We start from the raw sequence: 14,058 nt of genomic DNA, 5'->3' as shown, positions 1-14,058 counted from the left end.
TTCCATGCTGCGTGTGTCCAACTGAACTGTGTGTCCAATCACTTCACAACTGCCAGTGCATATAGGTACACGAGGCATGACAGGAAGTTGACATGAATTGGCACTACCTGCATATTACTGGTATGAGTGATGTGTGCATATGAATCGCAGCCTTTTTTGAATCAAGAGAGCAATGATGTATATTACATAGGACAGGGGTACTAAACTGATGTACATGTGCTTGTATCAAGATGTAATTACTTTGTAGGATTTCTATTTGAACATAATGGTTCAATCTCTTTTAAACTATTTTCATTCTGGGTATGAGGAAATGGTTGGAATGTTGAAAAGCCTATGTTGGATTTTCTTGTATGCTTGGGCAGGATGAAATACCCATGCCTGTTTATTAACTTTGGTCCAAAAGGGGAGAGAAAAAAATCAAACTGAGAATATTATTTAAAATCTAAAAAAAAAAAAAAAAAAAAAGAAAAAGATTAAAATTGCTACAGAATAAATACATACAACAATTTTAGTCTATAACTTTTCAGTCTATAACTTGTCTTCTGCACACAGAAAGCAAATCAAGTATGAATTAAGACATAATGCCCTCTTACCCGAATTCTTCCAGACTAATAATTGAATAAAAAAAATCATAGGTTTAATGATCCATTCCGAGCTTACCCAAAAACAAATCACGTTTATGTATTGTAAGGCAAACTTTTGGAAACGTTTTACAATGACCAGGAATATCTATACCCATACATACAGATTTGTTTTCTTTGATTTAAACACCATATACCAAAAACTATGAAATCAGTAAGAATCAATTTGATTTGAATGAGTACCCCCATTCCAAAAATGCAACATGGATGAATTGAAATGCAAAGAATAGGAGAATGATCAAAACCAAAATCCCTGGTAAAAAATTTTTATTTAAAGATTGAGTGTCTAGGCTATATGTGGATAAGGCAGGAAGCAGGTGGATATGATCGGTGCTTTGGATCACACTGTTGATGCATATCATGATCTGACAGAATCTTAAACAGCACTATGCTCTCTCTATATAGTATACAAATTATCATCACTATCATCATAAATACATGTATATATATCATTACATAAGTTGTTAATTTCAAGTTCTAACTGTACACAGCTCAACATACCGTTAGTATTAGAAAACTCTTTACGTGATTACATGGTTCTGGCATTTTAATTAGCATCTGCTTCATAGGTCTAATGAACAAATACCTTTGATGATGAAAATATTCCAAATAACCCTCCTCCCCCTTTTTTGTCCTTTTTATTCCTCTTCTTGTCGGACACTGTGCCTTTGCGGCTGTCCAGTGAGTTTTTGGGGGTTCCGTTGGCGTTGGATGTGTCAATGACCGAGGCGTTGCTCAGGTCCTCAAAAGGAATGTCCTCTGGTATGGGGAAACCAGACTTAAATTTGTCTATCACTGCTTTAGAATCCTGTACAAACAAATTCCCATTTTATTTCGGTATATATATATATATATATATTTCAAATTTTCTATATATATATATATATATATATATATATTCTCTTACATTTTTAAAACCAGTAAATATGCACTCTCTAACCCTCAGGACTGACACAGCAATTATCATTAATCTCTATTAATATTTATACACTACATATGCTATTGAAAAATCTTGTTTTCTCAATTTCCTATTGTCTCTATTTATAAAATGTTAATGAAATTGGGAAAAGCTGACATTTGTCATTTGGAATGGGTCCAATATTTGGCTTAAATATGAGGGGTCATAACATTCTTATTCTCCTCCATTGGACAAATGTCTCTGTAGTCTTATCCATAAAACAATCTTATTGTAAAAAAAGTGAGTAGAAGAGTTACCTCCTCTGCACTGATTCCGTCAGAGGCTTTGACCATTCCGTCTATACACGTATTGATGATGGGTATGACGCTCCGTTCTATGTCTGCTACTTGCCTCACCATGGACTTAATCTTATTGATTCTATTCTCCTCCATACTTTGCATTTGCTGAAAAGTCAAAAGATTTTTTATAGATGTTATCCCTTCATCCATTCTGACAGTTCAACCTGAAAATCTTGACCACTTCTTGCAATAGTTCTTAAGTCACTGAATGCAACTTTCATATTTCATATCAAGTTCCAGTAACCTGCTAGCCACATATATATAATTATTATTTCTAACATATGAATATCTGGCATTTACTTTGGGGGGCTAAGTTTTGTAAGTTTCAGTGATTTGATACCCTTGCATGTATAAGTACCTGAAATACTGCAGGCATCTGTTGTGTGTAGTGATCTCTCTGGTGCTGGTTGGTTTGTTGTAGCTGAGCAGCATACTCGTTTTTGCTTTCGTCACACTGGTTGTTCTTTATCATCATCTGGTTTCTAGTCTACAATAGAAAACATTAACGCGTTGCATCAGTGAATCTTTGAAATCATTTCATGAATTTCATCAATACAGTACTGGCAGCATGGAAAAGGGTATAACTGCCTAGCAAATTCTATGCATGACTTTCAATGTTCGTTAACAAGGTGTATAATATCATTCAATAAAAATATTTATAGTCAAAACCTGTTCTATAAATTTCTTTGTTTTGTGAAATTATACTCTAAAACTAAGTCATGTAAAATAAGTAGATATTTTTCCATATCAAAAATTGAGCGTATGTATTCATACTAAATGTCATTCACAAGGAAACTTAAAAACTTTTTCTGGTGTCATGTTCTAAATGCACTGTGTGTGTATAATCTACCTTTATTTTGATAAGCAGATTGTGTAATTTTCAGCAGATTTTATTTCCTACATAATCTATACACAAACTGAAAGGTGGAACTGTGAAAACAAATTTCTATGTAATAATATGACTGGGATAAAAAAATAAACATTTTTGAAGCAAAAAAAAGTCATTGTAAAACCTCCATCTCACATCAAATAATGATTTGATACAGTAGTCCATGAAAATAATATTTTTTTTCAATTAATCTTATAAAGTCCATGAAAAAGATATTTTCTCAACCCATCTTATGTCTAGTCCCAGTCTAATAGCAGACTTAAATACACATGCATCTGAGTGAGAAATGATGCAAAACATTTGACACCTACCTTCTCCACTTCTGCTCGTGACAAGTTGATGTCTGCATCTGCTTTTCTGTAGTCATCTGTGGCTTTTTCTGCCATCTTGAAGGCCTTTTCATAATTTTTTCGACTCTACAAAATTTGAAACAATTTTTAAGTATGTCCATGCTTAGGAGTTCTCAACAACCACTGAATAATACTTTTTATTACCTGTCTCAATGTGCGGTGAATAACACTCGTGTAATAAATGTTTGATATTACGCTACACTGACTGTTAAATGGATTTTCACATATAACTATTGAAATAGAAGTTTCACATCAAAAATTAAATTTTATAAAATAAGGATTTTACTCATTTAAAACAGGACTAAATCATGTGGTAGAAAGAATCTCTCATGATTTGTGATAAATATGGTTCTAATCAACTTCTTGTGTGCTTTCCATCTCTTTGCTGAGGCTTGTTTGTTGAATAAAAATCATATACACATTGTACCACTATAAATCATGAGAAACAGAGAGTAAAAACAAATGAAGTTGTTATATTGATTAATTTGTTGTCTAACTTTGCAGATCAGTTTGTACTTTGTGGACAGCCAGCTAAGCTAAACAAGGGATGTTATCATATGACTTTTTAAAAACCACTTTAAGATTGCATAACTTGTTATTGATAAGTCATGTAATGGTTTTTTAATACAACACTTGTTTCCTATTCACAGACTCTCATACAACAACATACACATGTCAATGACTCTGCTGTTTCAATCTTCCATAAAATATTCAAATATTACTAACTTTATCTAACTTTGCTAGGGAGTCTTTGAGTGTATCTTGTACTTTGGCACCATCTTGTAAATCCTAGAAAAAATAAAAAAAATTGTTAAAAGATGATGTTTTTTGACAAAAAACTTGAATTCTTCTTAAGTATTGACATGCAAATCAACCTTTTCAAAATGCCATTAAATCAACACACTGAAAGTGATTTTCTCCTAAAATTTGTTTATCACAGTTTGTTCAAGACAAACCCCCCACCCCCCAGTTTGTTTTTAGAATACATGATTAGTTGTCAATGATAACTGTACAAGCATAAATGTAGCTGATGGAGAAATTTCTGGCTGAAAGACCATAGAACTTTATCTACATGACTTTCCATTCCCTGCACTTTGTGAATCGTTAGGCTTGTTTTATAATTTTTGTTTGCAATCACCATTTCTTTGCATGTAGAAAATTGTTAGCTAAATGGTCACATCATCCAGTTATCCTTGTAGAGTTGCATTTGTATAGCTAAGGTTATTGTTTTAAGCTGCTATTTATTCATAAAAATTAATTTTGCTGATTAGACATCAACTTATTTGAGAAAAATTTTCGCTTGTGGGTTTCCTTGAACGCTTATTGACTAAGGGCCAATTCAGTGAACTTTCCTCTGTTTCATAAATGACATTTCGATTGGTTCCTCCTAAAACATTGATGACAGAAATCTTCCAAAATTACATGAATGCCGACAAGCACTCATAAAGTAGCATTATTTCATAACATGCTCTTTGTTTTCATATCTCCAAAAACAAAAATATTACTCCCTAATTCGTGGAGAAAATATCAAGAATAGTTATGAAACCAAGGAAATTGGACGACAAATCAGTAAGCATAGGCATTAGCTGACTGGGGTTTTTGATGATGTCTTTGACATGGTCTCACTTTTCTCCTCTGTTGCTTCATCTCCCCTATCAGTATCTGCACGTCTTTGATGACCTGCCCCTGTGTGTTTTCTGCAATGACCTCATGCTGACCAGCCAGGTCGTGTAGCTCCTTTAGCACCTCCCAGAACTTCACTGCCCATGAGTACCTGTAAAGACCAAAACAGTTTTATCCTCCATTCCTTGTTACACAGCTCTCTCTCTCCTCTCTCTCTCTCTCTCTCTCTCTCTCTCTCTCTCTCATCAAAGAAGCTAATTGTTACTTTGTACTTTGTATTGCACACATATGCTTTAATGGGGAAAAATCATGATGCATAGACAACAATGAGGATTAAGTTTAATCATTAAGCAGAGGATATTGTGATAAACGGATACTATAAATGTGACAGATATCTATTTCTGTGTTGTCATTTATAGATGTAGGCTTACTGTTGGTACTCTTCCTCTTCTTTCTTTTTTGGCTGATAATTTTTGACTAGTTTTCTGTACAAAAAAAAATTAAATACATAATTTAGAAAATATATAAGTAGAACAGAAATTATCTCTTATCAGAATTTTCCGACTTCCTCAATTGGCCCAGTATTTCATTTTTTTTTATACAATGGACAAGTACTTGTAATATGTACTGTATATGTAAGGGAGATCACTCAATGAAGTCACATTTGTCAAACATTTGTAAATTAGCTGACATCCTGAGATGTTTATCATTATCACAAAGTATTCGGTCTATTCCACACCCTGTCGATGGCACAGTTGGTATAAAAGATGTATTAAAAACTCCCTCTACCCTTCAATTAATAATCAGGAACTTGGATAGCACTTCACTATAAATTTCACAGGAAATGGGATTTTTGTTCAAGCCTTTGTACTTCAAACTAAGAGTAGATGTATTTGTTCTCTACTTTTTTTTTTGCCGCATCAAACTTTCCATACACTTCCTTCAATGGTTTAAAAAATAGTTTTCCAATTTTTCCAACAACATGATTTTCTCAGGAATTTTTTTTTAAAAGAACTATATATGATATCAGTCAAATTTGGCCACCATAATTCACAATTTTTAGAAGTGTTCAGGTACATTAAATTGTTATTTTTTGGAAAAGTTGATATAATGTGTTTCATCTATTTATTTGATTTATTTGCAATTACTAGCAGTAAATGACGTCAGAAGTGACACTATTTTTGTAATTCAATTAGAGTCATGCAGTCAAAAATTGATACTTTTAAAAATCTTTGTTTATAATAGGAAATATCAAGTGATGCTTTTACAAGAACAAACTTTTTGTAACTTATAAGTCTTGGATAGATCCATCTTTGATGGAAATATTTTGTTTGTTCAAACAATTCCTCAATGTTTTCTGTAAGAAAACAGTTTTCTGCTTGAAAACAAGCCATTTTATGCTTAAAATGCAAATATGGTGGGGAAAGGTTAACTTTGTGATGTCATATTATTTTAGCATTGTGGGCATTTGGGTCAAATCAAAATTATGAAAAAACTTCACATGTATACATACAAGGGAAGCAAAGAATTACAGTAAATTGTTGATGTTCATTTTAGGGGGCCATATTTGGCCCATATCATATAAATGTATAGTCCTTTAAAGAAAATTGTTGATTCACATTTATCGCTTTTCTATTCAACTCTTAATTGAAACACTCTTCTTATACAGATGGTTAATGATTATGTACCAGGTTATAATATTACATAAGAGCAAAAGCTGAATGTCAGCCGAATCTATTTTCATAACTGTTATGTTCCAAGTTTTACTGGCATATCATGAATAAAAACACCCTTCATTCAATACATTTATTTTTCACTATCCTATACCTAACTTTCTAATGTATTTTTGAAATGGACTAGACATAAACAGATAGTATCAATAAGTATATGTAAAGTTGTACACTGAAAAATACACATTTCTATATGCCTTCCCTAACCCTACTCTGTAAGAATAGAATTCCACCCCACAAGGAGCAAACATTATTTCCGTTCACCACCAGCTCCATTTTATGACTTCAAATCATGAGACAGCCCCTAAGTTACAGGTTCATGGGGACCTCCAATAGGGGCAGAAACTGCATCACTTACTTGAGTTCACTGGCATATTTGAGTTCAATGGCACATCTGTCCTTTAGGAAGTGGGTGAATCGCTCACAGAAATCAATGCCCTTCTGTGTATGAGAGGCTATGGTGTCATACTGATCCTGTAAAGTCAGGGGATATAAGTTATTATAGTTAACTAACTTCAGGTATGAATTATTTGTTTAATACTGTAGTACATATACTGTAATATACATGAACATTATGTCATTTTACTGTAAAACTCATTTTCATGGAGGAATTGATTTGGAATCATTAGAATTAATGGTGGCTCAATTTTTGCACAATTTTGCCCCACATCCACAAATTTTATGTAAGGGGGCATAAAAATGTAGAAAGATAAGAAAAGAACAGATTCAGAACCATATAACATGCACAGATTTAAGTACTTCAGTACACTACACTGAACTATTCTGATGCTGGTGTCTAGCTGAAACATGATCTCATTGACACAATTCCCACCAAAATGTCACCACACAAGACTTTAAAAGATGCATATAGGGAAGTAAGTAATCAATTTGTCGCCAGATGCACGACAGAGGGACCATTTCTTTCCCTTCCTCTCTTTAAATAGATCCTGCCCATCCTTTATAAAATTAAGATGCAAGCAAGAGGCTTATGTTAATTTTGTATGAACAAATTGAAGAGTCCAGGAACTTATTAGTACCAGACACATGAGGAGACTTAATTTAGTCAAGTACCCCAGCAATTACCGTACATATACATTATGGTGCACACCATCACAGTCCAACTATTACACTGTACAAGTATAAATGTTGTAACCAAATCTCTTGAAACCAAGTCTCATCATTCAAAATACAGTACTATAATATGTGATATAAGTGATTCCTGTCTACACTGAAAGCTATGTTTATTTTCATACAGTGTAGTATGGGTAAATACTATCTTTTATGTATGTAAAAGTAAATCCCCTTCTCATGAAACTGGCTAAATACAACTATGACCAGGAAATAACTAAATCAGAAGATAATTTCATTATATAGTGTCTTCCTTCCCTGTAGGATAAGTAAGGATAGATTTCATATTCTTGACAAATTTACAGTAATATAATACATGACCTATATGGGCAGTCTACACAAATTTAAACCAAATATTTCCGTACAACGCATTTGTAGAGTTGTGTTATACATTGAAATATATATATGTTTTTCAGTATACATGATATGAGACACTACAGGACTATATTTCCAACTTTTTGTCCCACCCCCATCTACATGTAATATGTAGATGCATATTTCTTTCTGCACTGTTAATCATGAATGAACTAAAAATGCCCTGGACTAATCAATGCACTATCAATTTTATCTTCAATCTGACAAAAGATTGAGATTGAATCAAATGGTGTGTTTGTTATTCAAGCCACCAGTCAAATGTTGTGATAGAAAAGTATCACAAACATATTAATTTTTAAATAAATTAATGCAAACTTTAGCATATCCTTATGCATAAAATTAAGATAAAGCTCATCAGGTACAGTTTCCCTGTATCTAGTTTCATACAACTAACAGAAAGACTTTAAACTTTGTTGGTTGATATAAATGGAGTTCCATGCATTACCAGAATAGATCTGTGACATGACTTTTTTTTTTATGAGTTGTGATTTTCTCTACAAGGAAAAGAACTGATAGAGTTCCTGTAACAGCTAGCAGATTCCCTTTCAGAAAAATGAGTGGGATTAAATTCTAATCAAGAGTACCAAGTCCTGTTTGGAAATATATCAAAATGGTCCTTATTCTAATAAACGTCTGACTTGCCAAGTCTTTCTAAAGAAATAAACTCCTTGGTTTCTTATCTATGCATCGGACACTCATTGTAACACCATGTACACAGATACACAAACATTGGTTTACCCAGAGCTTTCTCCTGGAGGACAGATAATGTAAACAATCAAATACTCCAGAGGTATTTGTAACAGTTACATGTGAAATATGGGGGCCCTTTGATAAGCCTGCATGGTTACAGCTGACCATTCTGAGCGCAGACAACCAGATGCTAGACATCTGATAGGGTTGATGAAGAGATGTGCACAGATGGCAGTCAGCAAGGGAGAAATTCACTTCCAGGTTACATACACACTAGTACAAATTCTAGATTCTAGATAATAGAAATAGACCCGATACTGAAAACTGACATAAACACAGTCACCTTTCTTGCCTATGATAACTAAATTTTCAGCAACATTATAATCTAAATCATCAAGGCATAAAACAACAAGACATATCAGACTATACTTTCATTATTGGTTTCTTGCTTTATAACCAAACTTGACTTTTGAAGAAAAAATTTTGTTTATTTTTGTTGCCAAATTTTGGCACAACTTTACTGAGAAGAAAAAGGCCTTCCTATGAACATCAAGAAAGGGACCAGAAATAGCTTTTTCATAAGGATGAGGCAACTGTCTGTTTTCTGAACACAAACAGAATAGTGTGTGACGTACATACAAAGGAGCTCTCTGGTTTCATTATCTCATTGTTCTATGTAAGTTTTGAGCTTTTAAGAGAGCTGTTGCATCTTTATAGATGATCTGGAGTTTCTGGACCCTCTTACCCTCTTTGTCAGTCTACAGCACTTGTCTACAAGCCAAAATTCTATCTACATTGGCAGTGGATTGAATTTGTAAATTGACGTTTATCTTCCCATGATAAAAAAAAAAAGCTCCATATTTTTTGTCTTCCTCACTCCTGATGCAAAAATAAATTTGCCAGTACATATTTTTGAAACAAGGATATACATGTAACCACAGAGTTTTCATTTTTTGACCACCTCTCTAAGTGTTTCTCACATGCAACCATCGTTCATTTCCGTATGTCGGTCTGTCAACTCTTTCACTAACTTAATTAGGTCTTCAAAGCCCTGTACGAGTGCAGAAAAATAGGTTTGACCTTGAAAAGCCTAAGGACATATCTTAATTGATACAACCACTACATAACGACCCTGCAATCCCGAGGTAATCATGTCACATGTTAACCCAAGCTTCTGGTACAACATGTGTTTTATGTGTACATAATATATAAATAAAATGACACCAGTGTCGTATAAACCATCATTTCTGCCAGTCACTGAAATCTACAACATAAATACATACAGAGTTGCCGTCTCTATAGTAACCTGGTTTATAAGATATGTAACAAAACACCATTTACTGGTGTACAGTTTGCTCAGCATAAATTATTCATAAAATCGTCTATTACACAGTTGGTTTCGTGCCCTTTGAAACAAGTAATTATGCCAACAAATATAAACATTTGGTTTCATTTACGCTGCGGGCCAAGAAGTTCTACTTGTTCTAACAGACTTCTCTTATCAAATGAAGAAAAATATTAGAGTTAATCAACCTGATCCTTATCATCCACTCGCCTCTCAAAAACACATGCATTCTGGAATTTTTACAACATTTTGATTTTAGAGTGATTCAGAAAACATGAAGAAAATTCTGTTCTTTTGGTTTGATTCTACAAGTATACTGTTCCAATAAAACAAGCATCATGTCTTGCATTCCACAAATTTCTAAGCACGTTTAAGAAGTACTTATGCCTTTCTGCAATATGAGACAGAAGTCAAGAATTAATCTAACAGAGCAAGAAAACCTTATTTTACAGCCATGAAACTCAAATCAACTTTTGGGACATATAATAGTGCTTGCATCAAGATTTTAAATGCTTTGATTTTATTCCCATAAGCTGATCATGTCTGTGAATAATTCATACATAAAATGCCGTCTGGGAAGGCATATATTTGCCCTCATAGTAATACATTCATGTGTAACACTAGTATCTCATTGTTTTGTTATCTGTACGTTGCTTCATCTACCATCACAAGTTTACACCTGTCCGGTCCGCCATTCCTCTGTGACAGAGCCAGCACCCCCAGACAGGAATGTCTGGTGTGGTGGGGACCAGGATCTCTCTGTGGCCAGGTGAAATGTTGACCCTTCGCTGTCAATGAGACTGTTTAGCTCTAACCAGCTTATCAGATGCAATGTTTACAATCCCTCGTAGCTCTGGCCCTGGTCGGTTCGGAATGTCAACACTTTACAGCTCTGTCTTCCCTCACAGGGACAAAAGTCAGAAACAATTACAAATCTCATATAACCAGTCAACTATAGTCATCAGAAACTTATACTGACTTCGATTCACTATTTCAAGTGATACATGCATAGCTATATTATTTTTTTTTCCAGACACTCTTACTATAAGAATATAACAATATTGCATGTCAACACACGATATGTTTAACACAACCCATAAATGGCTCACAATAGAGACACAATGTTTAGAAAAGTGATAGCTGTGACTTCAGATGACAAATGAGGGAAGAAGATTAAGTCATGCAATTTCTCTGTACACTTGGGATTGTATTTAAATGAGATTATCCACCTGTAAAGCCATCCCACACCTATACTGAGGTATCAATAAACCTGAGCATCAAAGTGTCATTATGATTATGGGCTGAACCTCTATACGACAAGGGTCACACTCCATTTCCTGCTTTGGGTGGAATGCAAATATAAACAGCCTTAGCCATAGTGAAACCCCTCTAGATGTCTCATTTATCTTCACTTTTCTTTTCCCTTTTTTTGTATTCATATCTTCAAGATAAATAGTGACTGAAAACAAAATCGATGAACACGCAACACTATCACACCTTGGTCAAACTGGCAAGCAGAAAGAAAATGGATGAAAAAAAGAGACAGGTTCTTTGTTGTTTAATACAGCCATTTCTCCAGTCATTAAAATCATGTCTGGGTCAATATAACCAATGAACATCCAAACACTGGGGGTTTAATTCTGCTTCAGTGATTCAGACTGGTGTATGTGATCATCATTTGAAGCTATTGTTGTGTAGGTCTGTTTATAGAGGGACATGATCAATACACAGAGTGTGGGATAACACTGACAAGCCTAGTAGTGGAGACTGGAACCATATGGGCTAGCTGTGGTTTATTAAAAAAATAATTCTCAATTTTCACATTCACACTGTGACATATGCCACTACCCACACGCATGTTTCATGCATGCTGGCATGCAACTTTTCAAAGAACCAGGAGGAGAAAACACAAAATCAAAAAACCCCTTGGATGAGATTCTACTGTTATACTGAAATGCCAAAATGATTAAATAATATATAAATATACAAGAAAACTGTAAATCTGGGGAAAATTTTCCATGATAAGATTGAAATAGATGTTCTCCAAATGAAAAGTCTGACATGGCAGCTGTATTGGTTCTGAGATTTGATAGGATTCACTCAGATGACTGAACATTGCAGACTGTGATTCTGCTGCTGCTGCAGGGAAAGAACAGACAGAAAGAGAGATGAGTCAGCTGATTAACCCAAGAAGTCAAAGGTTAAAGGTCACAGTCTGAAGATAGTGTAAACATGAATGGAGGCAAACAATGGACAAGTTTTGATGTGTGATTCATAACCGCAACACGAATAGGCATAACAAAAGTTGATGTGCACCTCAAGATGTTTTACAAGATTCTGCAGAATGGAAATATCATTCATGACAATGATTGTTTGCAATATGGCTTGTACACTGTACATGCTATAGAAGATTCCCCAAAACAAATCCCTTAATAAGGAAAAAAAAAATTTATCATCACAAAAAAAACCCTTCAAACTTAAACTAAAGGGTCTTCCAATTTAAATAATAGAAAATACATTTCCTGTGTGAAATGTACTTAATATCAAATGTATATTTCATGTTACTATTACAGAACATATATATATATATATATATATATAGATAAAAATTGAAAAGATGGAATATATACATGCATTATTTCCTGTCACATCATGTGGTATTGTGCATTCGTACAAATACAAATGTAACACAATATTCACACAGAGGTAAACAGAGGAAAAAATGCTTATACAGTCCCTGTGTACCATCATTCCCATTCTAAAATCATTATCTAAATTGAAATAAAACACAGAAGTCCAAGGTATATTAGTGTATTACTAATTTAGTGGAAAATTAGCGATCAGATGAACTATTGCGACAGTAAATGCTTTCCTTAAATGTTTGAAAGGTAACTTCCTGGTTTAATAAAATCCAATCTGTATCATTCATTAATTTGATTTATGTCTGATCCTCGTTTAGGATGTACACAGAGGAAAAATCAAACCTCTCATGTTTACCAAAAAATCACTCATTTTATGATTGGGTTATCACTTAACATTGATTTAATTTAAGTCAAAAATAAGGGGGAAATGCAAAATGAAGGACCTTTTTCAGGAAAAAAATTTCGTGTTTAACTGAAATTAATTTCATTTTAAAAATCTGATGACCAAGGTGTTTGATGTTGATGTTTTGAAATTATTTGCGTATTCATAACAAGCTAAAAATTCAATCAATTCAACAAAAGACTTTATCCAACCCCCCCCCCCCCCCCCCCAAACAAAAGGGGTTCTCTTCTATAATACTCTATGCATTTGAAAGAGTCAGTGAAATTTAAGAATATTTACATGGGAAACACTCTTTAAATAATCAGACACTATATACTTGTACTATATTGCTCCAAATCAATGGCAATAAGTGTTGTACATTTCTCTAAGTATATCACAGGGCAGTGGAGGAGTCTATCTTTATATTCCACCTCTGTCATCACAATTTTTTCATAAAATTGTGACAGACTGGCACAGCATTGATAAAATTGTCATATTCAGACCAAGTTTATCACATATTAGTCAAATCAGAACCTAACCTCATTTGGGACTGGAGTGATGCCAACTGAGTGCAAACGTAAACAATACACAATGAAACAGAGAGTCGCCAGCATTTACTCAACCAAAACCTAGAAACTACAAACTGACCCTTACTATGACAGTAATCAAGTACTGAAAATTTTCAGTCAATTTAAGTGTGTACTTTTTTGTAAACTGTACTCCTCTTGTCTTGATTTACAGATTACGACATGAAATTTGGGCTTGACTGACTGCATCTCTTCCTCATCACAAAAACTCCGTCATCAAAAAATTAAATTATGCAAAAGTAAAGCGCTCATCTACTTACCCACAACTCTATTCCCCAACTCATATCTGCATTTAATGTCCTATTATTTTGAAAACATGAATAATCTAAGTTATTGTAGATAATCTCATGAACCCAGCCTTTCTATTACAAATCCAATATGGCGTCTAAGTTATTAGGGCCTATAGCAGTTCCGCGGTA

At 33.9% G+C, this 14,058-nt stretch overlaps 1 protein-coding gene across 12 annotated transcripts in view; it reads right to left on the bottom strand.

Moving 5' to 3' along the window:
- Positions 1 to 14,058, bottom strand: part of LOC105324940 (formin-binding protein 1-like) — a 25,141-nt gene extending 11,083 nt beyond the window's left edge. For 8 of the 12 annotated variants that reach the window (XM_066075985.1, XM_066075992.1, XM_066075994.1 and 5 more), the window contains exons 1-10: positions 13,900 to 14,058; positions 6,849 to 6,964; positions 5,192 to 5,245; positions 4,764 to 4,911; positions 3,864 to 3,926; positions 3,099 to 3,203; positions 2,257 to 2,385; positions 1,857 to 2,003; positions 1,228 to 1,449; positions 594 to 608 (exon numbers count right to left, since the gene is read on the bottom strand). In XM_066075985.1, coding sequence (XP_065932057.1) covers positions 594 to 608; positions 1,228 to 1,449; positions 1,857 to 2,003; positions 2,257 to 2,385; positions 3,099 to 3,203; positions 3,864 to 3,926; positions 4,764 to 4,911; positions 5,192 to 5,245; positions 6,849 to 6,964; positions 13,900 to 13,923 — 1,023 coding nt within the window. In that variant the 5' untranslated portion in view covers positions 13,924 to 14,058. The remainder of the gene's footprint in view (positions 1 to 593; positions 609 to 1,227; positions 1,450 to 1,856; positions 2,004 to 2,256; positions 2,386 to 3,098; positions 3,204 to 3,863; positions 3,927 to 4,763; positions 4,912 to 5,191; positions 5,246 to 6,848; positions 6,965 to 13,899) is intronic. The other 4 variants (XM_066075986.1, XM_066075987.1, XM_066075989.1 and 1 more) reach the window with 1 other exon arrangement.

This window comes from Magallana gigas, chromosome 2 (assembly GCF_963853765.1).
Source record: "Magallana gigas chromosome 2, xbMagGiga1.1, whole genome shotgun sequence".
In the NCBI taxonomy this organism is placed as follows: Eukaryota; Metazoa; Mollusca; class Bivalvia; order Ostreida; family Ostreidae; genus Magallana; species Magallana gigas.
Note: the sequence above shows the minus strand (reverse complement) of the source record. Positions and strands in the feature narration are given on the sequence as shown.